General features: G+C 40.3%; 2 protein-coding genes and 1 long non-coding RNA gene across 5 annotated transcripts in view; 1 reads left to right on the forward strand and 2 right to left on the reverse strand.

Annotated features, from left to right (window-relative positions):
* slc16a2 (solute carrier family 16 member 2) overlaps positions 1-12,786 on the reverse strand; it is a 47,142-nt gene extending 34,356 nt beyond the window's left edge. For 2 of the 3 annotated variants that reach the window (XR_015506596.2, XM_087280020.2), the window contains exon 1: positions 12,148-12,786. Coding sequence is in view for 2 of the 3 variants with exons in the window: in XM_087280020.2 (XP_087136146.1) it covers positions 12,148-12,511 (364 nt within the window). In the remaining variant the exon portion in view is untranslated. 3 annotated transcript variants of the gene reach the window in all.
* Positions 1-17,977, reverse strand: part of rgs14a (regulator of G protein signaling 14a) — a 438,366-nt gene that overhangs the window by 230,386 nt on the left and 190,003 nt on the right. The window lies entirely within an intron of this gene.
* Positions 14,410-16,328, forward strand: LOC141377650 (uncharacterized). The gene is made up of 3 exons (XR_015507148.1): positions 14,410-14,460; positions 14,877-15,568; positions 15,828-16,328. It is a non-coding gene; the product is annotated as an uncharacterized LOC141377650 (long non-coding RNA).

Raw genomic sequence — 17,977 nt, forward strand, 5'->3', positions numbered from 1 at the left:
ACTGTCCCCTTTAAAAAAAGTCACTGAAAACCTGTAACCATTGACTTCTATAGTAGAAAAAACTAATATAAAAGTCAATAGTTACAGGTTTCTTCAAAACATCTTCTTTTGTGTTGAACAAAAGAAAGAAGCTCTAGAAGATGACTAAATGATGACAGATGTTTCAGTTTAGGGTGAACCGTCTCTTTAAGACAGAAGTTGAAGGATCGTCCTTTTTATTTATATGATCATGAAAATGAGGCTGACGTTGAGGAAACGCTCTATTGTCTCTGTGTAGAGGAAATGAATAGGATTTAACTTCAGAAAGCATTCCCACTCGAGCGTCTCCATTGTTCTCTTTGTTTGGTGGCCGTTCGCTCTGTTTTTCATTATATCACTCCCTCGCTTGCTCCAGATCCTGATTGTCTGTAATGAGTCTGCTCCACATGTTTCATTATTGCCTCATTTGTTCAGGAGAGCCCGGAGAGAAGGAGCCAGAAACTCTTTCCCTCACTCAGTCTTTGGGTCGGGACTCACGATACGATATTATCACGATATTTTGCCGTCATTGTTATTATTATGAGCAGCTTAAGACACTTGGCCAACTTATTTTTTGTAAACATTGAAACAAATAGTCATATCTCTCTGTAACTATTGACAAATATCTGTACTTTCTACTTCTTACATTTTTAAATTGGGCTCGTAAGTTTTATTTTAATGTGTTGTGTGGTGTGATCTATATTATTTCTTGCCATCGCACAATTCGAACACCTTTAATCAATCTATTTCTTGCAGTGTGCGGCTTCTTTTAACCTCTGATCACACAGCGTAAGTAGGCTTGTTTATTAAGCTTACCATGGATGCGGCAAGAATGGGGAACGTGGATAAGACAGAGAATCAGCGATGTGCACATAACTAATGTCACGTTTATACCGGGTAATAGGCTAAGATGCGTTTTGGTCGGCCAGATCACAGGTAAACAAGACACATTCCTGTTCAGATCTGGCATTTAAATGGGGTTAAAGTCTTTTGTCCACTTCTGACCACGGTGTACTGTACTTCTCTGATCTTTCAATCTAATACCGTGAAAAAAACAAAACATTAACAGGTAGTGAAACTAAAACAGGTTGCAGTAATGAATACTTTTTACTTAAGTACACATTTCTTTACTTTTACTTGAGTACAAAAGTGTGGAGAGTACTTCAACTTTAACCAGAGTCGTTTTAAACATTAGTATCTGTACTTCTACTTGAGTAAAGCATGTGTGTACTATTGCCATCTCTGTCAATAGAGCACCTTTGGGAGATTGGCATGGATGTGCAGCCGACAAATCTGCAGCAACTGCGTGATGCTATCATGACAATATGGAGCAAAATCTCTGAGGAATATTTCCAGCAGCTTGCTGAATCTACGCCAGCAAGGATTAAAGCAGTTCTGAAGGCCAACCTGGTACTAGTAAGGTGTACCTAATAAAGTGGCCGGTGAGTGTATATTACAATTATATGTTAAAATCCAACAGATAAAGTACTGGAATAATCAATGAAGCCAGTTTGGATGTCGGGATGGTATAAAGGAACGCTGCCTGTCAGTATGTATCTAGGCTAAATTATTCCTGCTCTAGTTGAGATGTATTCACTGGGAGTCCTCCAGGGTCATTGACATGCAGAGTTCAGATCCGCTGGAATAATTCACTATAGTGACACTGGCCCTGATTCAGCCGCTCAGAGATGTGGCTCACGACCATTCATTCTTTCTATGACTTTAAACATCTGTGACTAAAATATATGCATATATACAATCAGGTTTATTCGCCCCCCTGTACATTTTTGTCACCAATTTGTGTTTAACGGAGAGCAGATTTCTTCAACACATTTCTAATCATAATAGTTTTAATATCTCATTCCTAACAACTTATTTATTTTCTCTTTTGTCATGATGACAGCACATAATATTAGACTAGATATTCTTCAAGACACTAGTATTCAGCTTAAAGTGACATTTAAAGGCTTCACTAGGGTAATTAGGGTAAAGTTAGGGTAATTAGGCAAGTCATTGTATAACAGTGGTTTGTTCTGGAAACAATCCAAAACTAATATTGATTAAGGGGGCTAATAATATTGAGCTGAAAACCTGCTTTTATTCTAGCTTAAATAAAATAAATCTCCAGAAGAAACAATATTATAGGAAATACTGTGAGAAATTCCTGAATCTGTTCAACATCACTTGTCATCTTGTCATTCTGTCAAACAGCAAAGCTAATATGCGCACACAGCGTCCTGAAAATACAGGCCAAAAAAATGACTGTGTGCCCTCAATCAGCTCACACACACACACACACACACACACACACACACACACACATACACACACACAATCCTCAGCTGCACATATTGAGGCTAACATACTTTAATCATCGGATGACAGATTCAGAAACACTCATTTGGCAGAAGCGGCATACACAAATCTGTGACTCTGGCAGTGTTCTCGTGGACCGTCACACTGTTGTTTTGGGAAACGGCTCTGTGATCATTACTAAAACATGACAGATTGATCATCTGCTTATTACACCAGAGTTTAATGAAATTTGGCCGGTTCCACATTAAAAGGACAGTTCCCCCAGAAATGAACATTTCCTCAGCATTTACACACACTCGAGTGGCAAACATGACCATCTGAAGAATGTTGCAATCCATACAGTAGGAACGAAAATACTATGGAAGTCAATTGCTGTTGCTGTGTATACATTTCTGGAGAGCACCAAATACATCCCTGGAGGTATGATTTACTGCAGTTTTTGTTTTCGCGAAGGCAACCCAGTGACGCAGTCAGTGCTGTCGCCTCACAGCAAGAAGGTCGCTGGTTTGAGCCTCGGCTGGGTCAGTTGGCGTTTCCGTGTGGAGTTTGCATGTTCTCTCTGCTTTCGCGTGGGTTTCCTCCGGGTGCTCCAGTTTCCCTCACAGTCCAAAGATATGTGGTACAGGTGAATTGGGCAGGCTAAATTGTCTGTAGTGTATGAGTGTGAATGAGTGTGTGTGGATGTTTCCCAGTGATGGGTTGCAGCTGGAAGGGCATCCTCTGCGTAAAAAAAATGCTGGATAAGTTGGCGGTTCATTCCGCTGTGGCGACCCCGGATTAATAAAGGGATTAACCCGACAAGAAAATGAATGAATGAATGTTTTCGTGAACCCACCAGAGGGCGCTGTGTGCGCTTTTCACATCTCAAATTGCTCTCGCGAGTGCCATTTGCACCTGCTGTTCTCATGTAAATCCACCAAAGGCCACTGACCGACTGACCGACCAACCAATAGTGTTTTCAGAAGCACAGATTGACCCAATCACCTCCATCTCTAAACCCAACTGACAGTTTTAAAAAGAAATTCAGAAAAAGAAAAGGCCTCGCCTGATTTTTACCACGTTTTCAGATTTTACCCCATTCTCACCCTGTTATTTACTTCTTTATTTTAGTTTTTGGCTTGTGTTTTTGTCTAACCCGCTTTCTGGAACCGCTCTTCACCAGACTCGAACCCCGTCATCGTGGTCAACTCGATGTAATAACGTGGGTAAACTGTTAACCGTTGTCCATACGGAGGTAAGCTGCCAGCCTAGGGGTGCCGCTAAGGGTGGTCGGGGGGATGGGGCGGAGTTAGGACGATTCCTAGGACCCACACATTTTGGAGGGCCCACACATTATCAAGGGCCCACAACCCCCCCACTCTTCAGTTTCATCCTCGACCCAATACATTTCTGTGTGGAGTTTGCATGTTCTCCCCGTGTTGGCGTGGGTTTCCTCCAGGTGCTCCGGTTTCCCCACAGTCCAAACACATGCGCTATAGGGGAATTGATGAACTACATTGGCCGTAATGTATAAGTGTGGGTGTATGGGTGTTTCCCAGTACTGGGTTGCAGCTGGATGGGCATCCACTGTGTAAAACATACTGGAATAGTTGGTGATTCATTCCGCTGTGGTGACCCCTGATAAATAAGGTACTAAGCCGAAGGAAAATGAATGCTGTGCATAATTATAAAACTTAAGTCAACTTAATTCCAGCAGGTGTACACATTTTGTTTAAGTTCAGTAGCTAATTGCTCAATGCAGCGTTTGTGTGCTGTGAAATATGAGCTGGGGGAGGTTTTCTCCGCCACTGATGTCCACAGACTGAACTCGATAATGACAGTTCTTAACCTGCTTCTCATACGCTTGAAATGCCTGTAATTTCTGTGCTAAACTAGAAGAGCGAGCTGAAATACTTCTACATAACAATCTGGGAAAGAGAAAAGAAGTGAGATTGTTGAGTTGAGCAGAGCGTGCTGCTGAGTACTGTAAGAGGAGCAGAGCTGTGGAGGAACACAGGAGAGAGCATCTGAGTTCAGTCCAGATATACATACAGTGCAGGAAACATGATCTGTGTGTGTGTGTGTCTGTGTGAGCGTCCTTTTCTCTGTGTGTGTGTGTCTCTCTCTCTCTTTTTCTTTCTGTTTGAGTTTGCGTGCCTGTGTGTGAATATGTGTGTGTTTATTTCTGTTTGTGTGCATTTGTGTCAGTGTGTGTGTGTCCACAGTCCAAACACATGCGCTATAGGGGAATTGATGAACTAATCAGGCCGTAATATATGAGTGTGTGTGTGAATGTGAGTGTGCATGGGTGTTTCCCAGTACTGGGTTGCGGCTGGAAGGGCATCCACTGTGTAAAACATATGCTGGAATAGTTGTCAGTTCATTCCACTGTGGCAAACCCTGATAAATAAAGGGACTAAGCTGAAGGAAACTGAGGATACACATGTACTGGTACAGCTTTAATGCTTGAACGACTGTCTGAAAGCATTATGTCTGACGAATCAGCGTAAAATAATATCAAAATCAGCCACTCCTTGGCAAGAATGAGCTGTAATGTGGTGAAGTGTGTTTTCTCCAGCCGAGACTGAGCTCTTTTTGTGTTAACCTACATGTGCAGTTGTGTGGGAGTGTCTATTGTAATCCCCCATTGAGATTAAACAGTTGTGTGTGTGTGTGTAGTTGGGACAGGCTGAACCATGTGAGCGCAGTGGGGGGACGCAGGACACGCCTACATGGACCGATCAGATTAAATAAAGAGCCGTCACACAGAAGGAGAGTCTCGCTATTATAAATCCTGTAAAGGAACAAGTGCAGAACCTGCTGGTCTTATTATCATTTGGGGAAGGACCATTTAAAGGGGTGGTTCACTTTCTTTCTTTCTCATTCATTCATTTTCCTTCGGCTTAGTCCCTTTATTTACCACAGCGGAATGAACCGCCAACTATTCCAGCATATGTTTTACACAGCGGATGCCATTCCAGCTGCAACCCAGTACTGGGAAACACCCATACACACTCATTCACATGCACACACTCATACACTACGGCCAATTTAGTTATTAAACTCCCCCATAGCACAAGTGTTTGGACTATGGGGGAAACCGGAGCACCCAGAGGAAACCAACAACAACACGGGGAGAACATGCAAACTCCACACAGAAACACCAACTGACCGAGCCAAGGCTCGAACCAGCAACCTTCTTGCTGTGAGGCTACAGTGCTTACCTCTGAACCACTGCTTCTTTACACTGTTGAACACAAAGGAAGATGTTTTGATGAATGCAGTAAACCTGTAACCATTGACTTCCTATGTAGGCAAAACAAACACATTGGAAGTCAATTATAAAGTACAAGGTCCAGCATTCTTCAAAACATCTCCTTTTGTGCTCAGCGGTAAAAAAAGAAAGACAAAACAGATTTGAGCCAAGTGAAAGAAGATTAAACAACAACAGAATGTTCAGTTTTGGTTGAACTATCCCTTTAGCATTTGCTCGGATTTTTGTCATTCTGCAATAAGTAGCACTTTCATCTGAAACAAATAGGTGTAAATATTTATATTAATTTTAACCACATCAGCGAAAATCGATTTACTAGAGCATGAGGATGATGTATTGTTTTTACGACCTTATAAAAGCTGGGTGTGAACCATAGATAACTGATCAGCATGAGCGTGTAATTAATCATGAGAAAATCTTTTTAGAAGGACTTCAAAAAATTAAGCGGTGATAAAAATAAACTGTGAAACTGTCAGTCCTGGTGAGCTTTGGAAGACATAAATAGTTGCTGGTTCAATGGAGTGTGCGTAAACATTATACAAAAAACATTATATTAAGCTGTAATAGCTTATTAATTCATTAATAAAGATTAAGACGGCGCCAAACAGACGAAAACACAAACGAAAACAGCTGATGGAGTATACACTAACCTGCGCATTATTCAGACACTAGATGGCGCCAAACAGACGAAAACACAAACGAAAACAGCTGATGGAGTATACACTAACCTGCGCATTATTCAGACACTAGATGGCGCCAAACAGACAAAAACACAAATGAAAACAGCTGATGGAGTATACACTAACCTGCGCATTATTCAGACACGAGATGGCACCAAACAGACGAAAACACAAATGAAAACAGCTGATGGAGTATACACTAACCTGCGCATTATTCAGACACTAGATGGTGCCAAACAGTCAGAAACACAAAGCTGACAGAAATGAAAACTGGTTGAATGGAGTATACACTAAACTAAATATTACTGAATGTGGATGTAAGTATATGAATGTCAATGTCAATATGTTATTCAGCGATTTATTTTTTACCTTTATTACAGTATATATTCATCTTTGTTAGCATTAATACAACTTAAGTTGTCCATCGTTAGTTCTTATTCACTCCCAATGCATTAAATAACCCTATTACACGCCGCAAATGTTACACAAATATGTTATTCCCAGATAACAATCGCTAAATAACACATTAATTCATTCATGATCCTTCAGCTTAATCCCTTAGTGTATTAGTGGTTAGTGTATACTCCATCAGCTGTTTTTATTTGTGTTTTTGTCTGTTTGGTGCCATCTAGTATCTGAATAATGAGCAGGTTAGTGTATACTCCATCAGCTGTTTTAGTTTCTGATGTGTTTTTGACTCTTTGTCTCCATCTAGTGTCTGAATAATGCACAGGTTAGTGTATACTCCATCAGCTGTCTTAATTTGTGTTTGTGACAGTTTGGCGCCATCTAGTGTCTGAATAATGGGCAGGTTAGTGTATACTCCATCAGCTGTTTTTATTTGTGTTTTTGACTGTTTGGCGCCATCTAGTGTCTGAATAATGAGCAGGTTAGTGTATACTCCATCAGCTGTTTTTATTTGTGTTTTTGACTGTTTGGCGCCATCTAGTGTCTGAATAATGTGCAGGTTAGTGTATACTCCATCAGCTGTTTTCATTAGTAATTTTGACTGATTGGTGCCATGTGCAAGTTAGTGTATACTCCACTTAGTCGTTGTAGTACACTGTCAGCTTTGCGTTTAAATAAAGAATTGATAAACGATTAAGGCTCAGAACAATGGTTTGTGTCTAATTTTACATTTTATGGCAGGTAGCCATTTAATAAACAGGATAAAGTACATCCAGGTGGTTGTTATTCCGGAATAAAGCCCAACATGAAGCAATAAAACTCCTCTGAATCGGAGCCTTATTGTTAAGCAACAATAGGCCTATAAATAACCAGAGCATTTTCAATTCATATCTCAGCATGCCGCAGGCCAGATTAACATGTGCAAATAATATTAAAGCTTAAAATAAACATCTTAAGTCGTCAAGTATTTGACGCTGTTATGAACACCACTGCAATCTGAATAATCTTAAAGAAAATAACTCCAAAAGTTTCAATTATTAATGTTTCTACAGTGTAAAAATGATGCAGAATTAAGTTGACATTAGTTTTTACACATTTAAGTGGATTGAACACAAAACTATCAAGTTGTTGCAAGTAAAAACTCAAGAATTGTGTTGTTTAAGCTCATTTTACATAAGTAGAACAAATCTCAAACGTCACCTATTAAGTGCACAGAGTATGTTGAAATGCTCATGATAGCATGTTTATTATCATGATATAATGTGTTATTATTGGATATTGGCGCATGTGCAAACTGCACTGAGATTTACAGGGCATAAAATCGGAGCTCAGGGAACACAGATGGCGGTTTCCTGACAAACAACCAGAGGCCTGCAAGACATTTACGGGATTATTAGCATGTGGACTCTCGCTTGTTTTCTCTCAGGCAGACGTGGGCAGCGGATCAGAAGTGAGATCAGGGGTTGTCGGGTACATTCGCAGGTTCAGGAGGGTTTGTGACTGATACTGCTCTCAAATGCAGTGGAATTGATCTCTGGTCTGCTTTACAGTTGAACTTAACAGCAACACTGCATATGTTTAACAACAACACTGACCATGATAATCATCCACCAACAGTCAAACTAGCCGTACAGACATTTGTCAGACTGTATTTTACTGTATTGTTTCGGAGTATGTCGGTGTATTTTGGGGACAGCACCTCAGCTTTCCACTCATTATAGCACATGTGTATAAGTGATTTGATTTCATTTGAGGGACTTAATAATCATTTTTCGCCCTCTTGTGAAATTGTAATTATCTTTCAAATATTTCCCAAGTGCTGTTTAGCGTGGAGATTTTTTTTCAACACAATTTTAAACTTGATAGTTTTAATAAGTAATGTCTAGTACCTAATTTATTTAGTCTTCGCCATGAGGATGGCATATAATCATTTACGTTATTTTGCAAAATATTAGTATTCAGAATAAAGTGCATTTTAAAGTCATTTCTTTGTTCAACAAAGGCTTTTTCTGAAAGCGTAGCCATATATACATTTCTGGAGAGCGCGAGTTATGTAGCCAGAAGTCTGTGTGACTGCATTTCCTCTTTAAAACGAATGCTATGGGTCAGTATGACGCCAATTCAGTGGCTTTCCCACTGTTACCAGTTTGTTCAGTGGCTCAACCTGTATGTTGGAGGCAGTGCTTCGTTTGTTAATTGCGAGGTCCCTGAATAAGTAGGGGTAACGAATTCGACATGTTAACCGAAGTTGTAGAGGTGACGCACATGAAAGCGGAGAGCGGGTGCTGTGTTGCGGACGAAAGTAAAGAGAGGGGGGGTGTTGGTGGAATGTGAGGCGTTGGATGCCGGAGGGGTGTTACGGACAGAAGTGAAGAGTTTTGGGGAGTCGCGGAAGAATGCGCGACTCAGATTTCAGAGGTGCCGGATTTGCCATGTTGTGGCACAAATTAAGCCCTGGTTGGAGGACTAGAGACGCAGAGAGGAGTTGACCATGACGGCGGGGTTCAGTTCCAGAGAAGGGGTCTGTGCTTTTAAAAACACTATTGGTTGGGTTTTGGGAAAGAGGAGGGTGGGTCAGTTGATTGGTCAGTCTGTCAGTCAGTCGACAGCGGCCACTAGTGCATTTAAGTGAGATCAGGAGGTGCGAATGGCACTTGCGAGAGATTCTTAAGATCTGAAAAAGCATACTCAGCACCCTCTGTTGGATTCGTGGAAACAAAACTGCAAAAATTATATATTTTTTTTCTGGGACGTATTTGGCGATCTCCAGAAATGTATATAGGGGTACATTTTCAGAATGAGCCTGGGTTGGGTTTGTTCTGTAGCCAATTGAAAACAATTCTTTTAAAGAGAGTTTATAATATTGACCATACATGTTTTTTTTCTACCCAGACTTATTCTGAAAACGAACCGCTAGACACATTTCTGGAGATCGCAAAATAAGTCCCAGGAGGAGTACAGGAGGTATTTATGCAGTTTTTGTTTTCATGAATCCACCAGAGGGTGCTGTGTACGCCTTTTCAGATCTCAAAATTCTCTCACGAGTGCCATTCACACCTGCTGTTCTCGCGTATATTCACTAGAGGCCGCTGTCGACTAACTGACCAATCGACTGACCCACCATCCTCCTTCCCTAAACCAGGCCTGTAGCCAGGGAGGGGTTCTGGTGCTTTGAAAGACCCCCCCCCCTCACAGACAAGGGTCTAGAATTTGTCCCATCCATGAGTTCATTTGTACTATTTTGACTGCTATGCCATCGTAAATCAAAAAAATAAATAAAACAATCGAAAAAGGTTGTTGTGAGTGGCTAATCTGTTTTTTTTGTTAAGTACAACATCCAGCTGTGCAAGAAAACATACATTATGGCCCTATTTACACTGCCAGTTAAATGTGACCCAATTCTGATGTTCATATGTGACACAGATCGGATCTGCATGCATTCAGATAGTCAGAGATAGGTTTCAGGCCTCCTTCATATGTGGAAATAAATCCGATATAAATCGGACATGTGACAATCCAACTATCATGTAAACAGGCAGGTGTGCGTTTCCCAAAACCATTGTTCAGCAACTAAGGTCGCAAGTTCTGTTGTTACAAACATAGTTAGTTGATTTGCCGTTTTCCAAATCCATCGCTCCAATGAACATTCGCAAACTGTGTCGCAAACTTGAGCACTTGAAACTACACCTCTGAAGCTGTAGTTAGAAACATGGTTCCTGGCTGGGTTCTATTCCCACTTATTTTGTCCGAACAACATGTGTTTTTGTTATCAGATTATTTCTGACTGTTTGCATCGCTCTGTTTGAGAAACGTGTGGATTTATTGATGTCTGCTCACTGCAGGGTTTAAACGGAGCAATTGCAAAACTGCTTTTAATTCTGCTACAAAACAAAAACTACAATTATAATATCTAGAAATTCAGTTGACATCTACCGAATGCAAAGCAACTCCCTGGGGCTGCTTTCTGAGATGGCCATGAATAATTGAAGAGAATGATTTAAGAGAACAGTTCTTTCAAAGTCAGTAAGTAAGGAGGAGGCTTGATCAGAAATACATTATTTAAAATAACTGTTCTCTATGTTTATACATTTTAAACTGTAATTTAATTCCTGTGATTGAAAGCTTGCATTTACAGCATCCTTACTTCAGTCTTTAGAGTCACATAATGCGACAGAAGTCATTCAAATATGCGGATTTGATAATCCAGAAACATTTTGATTATTATTATGAGTTTTGGAAATGGTTGTGCTGCTTCATGTTTTTTTTTTTTTTTGAGGGAATATCCATTAATTCATTTTCATGCTTTTCCAGCTGCACCCCAGTACTGGGAAACACCCATACACAGTACCACAATACCTGTAGCGCATGTGTTTGGACTGTGAGGGAAACCAGACCACCCGTGGGAAACCCACGCCAACACGTGGAGTTTGTGGAAACACTGATAATCAAACTTTTAAAAGTGTTAAACAAAACAAAAACCACATTTTTATTTAAAAGTTGTGCATTAAATGAATTTAAAAGTTCCCTCAAAAATAAAGTTTTTAGTTAAAATAAACATTTCTAATAGAAAAAAACTGTTTTATTAAATCAGGAATTTAATAAATAATTCCCCTTTACAGAAAACCATCACATTAGCATTGATTATAAAGCAATTCTAACAAACTGAAGAATGGAGCGATGCTGCTGAAAATTCAGTCTTGATTCAAAACTATATTTTATAGCATATTTAAACAGAAACAGATACTTTATATTGTAAAAATCATTCTCTTTTTTGTATTTTCGATCAAATAAATTCTGTGTTGGTGAGAAAAAAACAACGAGCAAGCCTATTTTGGAAATCTTTAGTTACCATAATCCTCATAGTCTTCAGTTATTGAGGTAAAGTTGGTTTTATATTCGCACATTCGTTCATTTTTTAATAAAGTGACAACTTGTGTCCCTATATGTTGTTTGACATTGCTACTTTGAATATTCGCTCTGAATCAGCATGTAATATGACTTCAAAACAACATTAGCACCCTTTAACTGTCTGTAAACAATGCTGTGCTTTGATAGTCATTGGCTGCTAATATGATTTAGACTCTGAAAAGAAAACATTCTCTGAAATTATAATGTAAAGGAGAAAGTCAGAATGTGCGAATGTGAAACCAAACTTTACCTCAGTTTCTAAGTTCAACTCAAAATAACAACATTCTAGTCTGAGATGACATTAAAGAAAAAACACAATATTTATAGCAGGTGTTTGAGCGCGTGTGAATCCTGCTGGTGGCCGTGGAGCAAGAGATGCGAGTGGGCGGCTGCTGGGTCAGAGTGTGGCGGCTCAGAGAGCAGCTCCGGGCGGCTCCAGCAGACGCAGAGCCTCGTATGATCAGCTGTGATCCCTTAAGCCTTCAATCTCCCTTCAGCTCACACTAACAGCACTTCAAATCTCACACTCCAGCACTTACTGAACAGATGGAAGATTCGACTCACCCACTTTAAACTGAGACGCCTGGTCCGGCAGCTCCTCGTGGTGCTTCACCAGCATCATGTGCAGAATCCCGAATGAGTTCTGGATGCCGAAAATCGAGCCGTTGCACCATGTAGCAGCGAACACCACGACCCAACCGAAGCCCCCCTCCGGGGGAACGAAGCCTTGTCCAGGGTGAGCGCCAGGCGACGTGGCCGGACGCTTGTCAGTGCAGCCGGTGTGTATGAGCTGCACGGTGCTGTCCTCCGGGGCCAGCTTGCGCTCCTGCTCCTCGAACTCCTCCGCAGGGGAAGAGGACTCCTCAGCCTGCGGGTCCTCCGAGCCGGGCGTCCCACCAGCCGTGTTGTCATCGCTTTCCGAGTGCATCCTACAGGGAGAGGATGCAGACGCGTTTCCCCGAGAACTACTTTATAACATGCAAGTGAGGGAGAAAAAAAAAGAACAAAAATAAATCCCTTCAGGAATTTCGCAGAGAACTAAGTCAATCTCGCGTCACTTTGCACGGATGATCACTCATAATCCTTCCGATAATGCCCAAATCCTGTTATGAGAGATCACTCTTCATAATAAAGCTGCAGGACTTCAAGCAAACGTTCTCTGAGGTGAAAACTGAGAGCGCGCGCGCGCTTTAAACCGACTCCAAAACTCTGCTCTCGGTCCACATCCCTTTTATCGTGCACCGACTCCTCCTCTATCATTTGTTGAATATTTACACCGGATCCCGGTGGGCTGCTCTGCTCACTTTGTTACAATGTAACAATGAAAGGACCCGCGAGAGCGTTCTAAACGCTATCCCGCGAATGATACAGTGTAATGAGCGTTCTAAACAATGCTACATTGTATCAATGGAGTGTTCTAAAAAGAACTCGCGTTCTACAAATATAACAATGTAGCAGTCGAGCGGCGTAAAGAACAAAGCGTGTTCCGCCGAGTCTCCACTGTGCAGATCCCGCTGGAGGAACGGATTTAAAATTCCACCGGCGCAGGATTACGGAAAGAACCGGATACCGGAGACCACCCCTCCTCTGTGGCTCCAGCAGCCCGTCCCGCAATTGGCCTGAAACAAGGAAGCGCGCGGGGAGCTGTTCGAGATGGCGCGAGGACAGCAGATCCACAGTGTTATTATAGCTGCCTCCTCCTGGCACATTCACAACCCAACCGGCCACTAAAACGGACGACACCGGGCGCATCCGGTGAGCTTAGTATATGATTCCCTGGACGGTGCAGTTGCACTGACAAGTGCACGATCCATTAACGCCGGTCACAAATCAGACAGTCGCCGGTGGTAAATGGGTCAAGGGTACCGCTGCGAACGCGCTCCGGCTCCGCGGATGACAGTTTGTCGGTATAGACGGCCGCGGGAGTGCAATCGGTGCATATAGAGGCGGGTTTGGGAAGCCATGACGGGTTATTATGGTATGGAGGGGGAGGATCCGTGACGCGCTTCCCTGTACAGTAATGCCTTTATCCAGGGACACATCCGCACACACCGTATATGTGTGATGAAAGAGGACTCGCGTTGTTTACATTAGAATGACGCTTTATTAAACCAAAACAACTTACAAAGTGTTTAGGCAATACAGTGTAAACAGAATGCGTTTGTATTGAGAAAATGGAACCTCGTGTTTTGCATTTCAAGCACCATTAGTGCAGCGTATAAAACACAGAAAAAAAACACAACATCAAGGTTGTAGAGGTGCACACACAGCTATCTGTTCATCTGATTATTAGTTTGCTTGTGTATTTACATAACCCTCCTGCTGTTTGCTGTGCTTGATTAACTGTGGATTAATCAGGCTTGAGTGACTTTGAGAAATCACAGGTTTATGGATGATCTGAGATCAGTGTCAGCTGATGTCCACTAGAGAGCAGCACAGAACAGCTGGTGAGTCCAGCCTGAGAGAGGCGTGCCAGCTTGCCAATTATGCATTGATTATGCATGTAGTGTTTTAGGTAGTTTGTTAATACATGCTTCAGTAAGTCAAATTTATATATGTATGTAAATTGCATATCATTCATTAATAAAATGTACAAGTTTCCAGTGTTTTAAGGGATATTTAGTCACTATTTTAGAGGTTGCTGTAGGTCAAACTATACAAATGATGTGTCTAATGTTTCTTTTTTTAGGCTACATGCAGATGTAAACACCTATTCTACATGAAATGGGTTTTGTGGATACCTGAGATGTCTACCGGTGCTCTAGAACTGCCAGTTTCAGACTGCTAAATGACATTTTTCCTATATGGATTGGAACATTTCAGACTGCTAAATGACATTTTTCCTATATGGATTGGAACGATTATGCATTCACAATGGTATGTCCCATTATGGGGGTGTTGGTGTCAAATGTATACTTATATTATACATTGTTAATTATTAATATTTAAGATAGAGATCAGCGGAAGCTATTTCGTATAATTAAAGGACTGACCCCCTATACATCTTGTTTTGATGTCCCTCAGGGGGGATCAGGCATTATTTAGGGGGTAAAACCCCCCCCCAAACACCCCTGTAATTTGCACCCTGGGCCATGCACAATAATCTGAGTCATCTTACTTAGATTTTTGTCTTGTTTCTAGTGTAATATCTTTTAAAAAGCATTTTCTCAAGACAAGCAAAACACATTGTCTTGTTTTAGGGAATAATAAGTCAAAATAAAGTGAGTTTTTCCTTAAAACTTTAACACATAATCTGGGGTAAGTGAATAATTTACTGCTGATATGTTTTACAGTGTGGTTACTTGGACAAAACATAATGGGATTACATGTAACGCATCACCTTTGAAGTCAGAAACTCAGTGAGTGAGTGAAAATGTACTTTGACACTGTGAAAGAAGAACGTCACGCTGGAGAAATGCAATTAAAGCAGGATGTCACATTACTGTATTTTCAAACTGCGCTCTTTGATGATTGCATATTTTGGCGCTGATGATGTAAAGAAGCAAATACAGCATCTGTCATGTGTGACGGCTCATTATCAGACAGCCATGAGCGAGCGCTGCTGATGGATCATTTATTCATAGAGCTGTTAGTAATTCATGAAGGAAGCTCTGAGAAGATCATTGCTTTACAGAGAGGGAACAATAACATAGTCAAACTCTCCTGTGGCATGAAGATCTGAAGCATCTGAACAAATGTAAGAGTTGCCAGAAGTGTCTGCTGCACACATCCGAGACTTAAAGGGACAGTACACCATTTACTTGCCCTTGTGTGGTTTTTATGAGTTTATTTTTCTGTTGAAATGAAAAGAAGGGTTGCCACAGGGGAATGTTTTAAACAGTGGATGCCCTTTCAAATGCAACCCAGTACTGGGAAATACCTACCCTACCCTCTCTTCAGATCACCATCCAAAGCTTCCAGAACGCAAGGAACGCAAACAGACTGGATGATCAGAGACAACAGTACTACATCATGTCATTGAAAGGTGAGAAAACTTACAGTTAGTAACGGTACTCCTATAATAATCTATATGCTGTTGTAGTTTAAACATCAGTGTGTTTGAATGCTCAGATGTAAAATAGTGAGATAGCTAATATTTTGTTTTTAAGCTGTTAAACTATTAAATTAACAATGCAGTTATTTATTCCTGCAACATTTGAAATGCTACAAGGTCTTTATTTTGGTATTGTATGTTTAAAGCGATGAGGAAATAACTGGTCCACTGTTGAATTATTTTTTTTCAGCCACCTGATGATGAGAAAGACATTTTCAAAGTGGGCATCTTGATGGTGAGCCAGGGGATGTTGTGAACAGGGCTGTGATATTGATGGAGGGGACTATGAGTTTTGGATCTCAAAGGTTTCCCAAATTCTTTTGCAACATATTTAAACTGAATGCTTTGAGCATAAACTATTCCAAAGGACTAAGATACACCTTTAATTTAGCTATTTTTATAAAGATTTAGATGGGCTGCATTTTAAAGACTTATTTTTCTCTAGGAGTGATATTTCTTGTGATGGGATCTTCTTTAACGTTTCACAACAAAGCAATCCAAAAGATGTTGGCACATGTGTTTTGAATATTTTAATTGTTTGGAGAAGATACAAAAAGTATAAGCTAAAGTTGAACAAACCTTTCATATAGCTAAAAGATGTTTGGAACGTTTGCAAAAACTTTGTTGGAATAACAGTAAAACTTTGTACACGGACACGGTGCAAAATAAAATGTTTCCTCAATTTAAAAAACATATTATTTTACTCAAAATATACAACTTACTTAATTTTGATGTGGATTATTTAGAGTTTTACTTATTTACAAAAGTTCAACTAACAATTTTTTAAAAACTGCCTCCAATAAAGTCAGCTTTTCCACAAAACGTCACTTTTTTCTTCAAGTTTGTGGAATGTATTGGTTTAATTAGCTAAACTTGTCTAAATACTGTAGGTAGAACAAACAAACAAACAAAAATAACTAAGTTTAATAAGTTGAGTTAAAAGATTGTTTGCAATATAGAGTTATATACTTTAGTTTTCCTTTTTCAGCCCAGTGGTCTCTGATTGAAAGGAGGCAACATTCATTGGAGTAAAATCATACTGTACAGCAGGACTGATCTGATGTTGTTTCAGTGATTTTTCCCAAGTAAACTTTGTTTTCATTTTAGTTGAACACTTGCTGATTTTGTGACCATTTTAATCTATTTTTTTTTGTTTTCTTTTTAAAAACGTTATTTTCCAGGGATGGGTTGCGGCTGTGTAAAAATGTGCTGGATGAGTTGGCGGATCGTTCCGCTGTGGCGACCCCAAATTAATAAAGGGACTAAGCCGACAGGAAAATGAATGTATGTTAAAACGTTATTTCAGGATGCAAAACTGGCTAAAACTTCTAATTTAAATTTCAACATGAATTGTGTGATAGTGTGGTTGATGTTTTAACACTTATACAATGTTTTTTTACAGTGTAAATAGTGATTTAATTTTGGTTGAATAAAGGTTTGGTTGATGTTTTAACATTTATTCAATGTTAATTTAACTTATAGCACAAAATTAATCTAAATGTAATCCAAAAGTAGTCTGATTACGTTAATATAAATGCTTAGTCTAAGACATTATATTACTGATGACCAATTTTGTCATGTAATTTGCGAATTCAGTAATGTATAATAACAGTTTGTATGTAACTGTATAGAAATCTCCAGAGCAACACCCTGGTAACTGTGGCAGTGAGTTTTTTCATTGCATTCATGTCTTCTGCTCCAGTCAAAATATCCAATCAAATATAGTCGGATTCTCTGGCTAATATCAGGACATGTGCTGTGTGAAATGAAGCTGTGTTTTCTTTGGCATATGTGTGTGTGTGTGTGTGTCCCTGTGGACTCAGTGTGAGACTGGAGCAGAGGTGAGGAGTTCAGAGGTCTGAAGATTTCCTCCAGATTCAGACTCTTTAAATAGTGTACTGCGGAGTGAGAGAGAGAGAGAGAAAGAGAGAGAGAGTGACAGATGGGGGTCCTCTGGAAAGAGTGGGTGAAGGAATTTACATTTAGTCATTAAGCAGATCATTTTGTCTAAAGTAACTTACAATTGAATTGAGGAGGCATGCTGTGATTCAACTAGAAGAGACAATACACACAAGCAGTGCTATAGGAATGGTTACTGCTCAGAAATCTATAGGGATGAGGCGGGGGTGTTTTGTATACACTACCTGACAGTAGTCTTGTCGTGAATCTCACTTGTAAGAGCAACAAATAATAACTCGACTTCTAGTTGATGCGTAAAAGTGTCAGAAGGTGGATTTCTCTGCTGAATCATCTGTTGATCTGCTTCCCAATCATCACCAATACTGCAGAAGACCTACTGGAACCTGAACAGAAATTCTCACAGAAATCAGTCAAGTTTGG

The sequence above is a fragment of the Danio rerio genome, chromosome 14, assembly GCF_052040795.2.
Source record: "Danio rerio strain M-AB ecotype USA chromosome 14, GRCz13ab, whole genome shotgun sequence".
Taxonomy (NCBI): domain Eukaryota; kingdom Metazoa; phylum Chordata; class Actinopteri; order Cypriniformes; family Danionidae; genus Danio; species Danio rerio.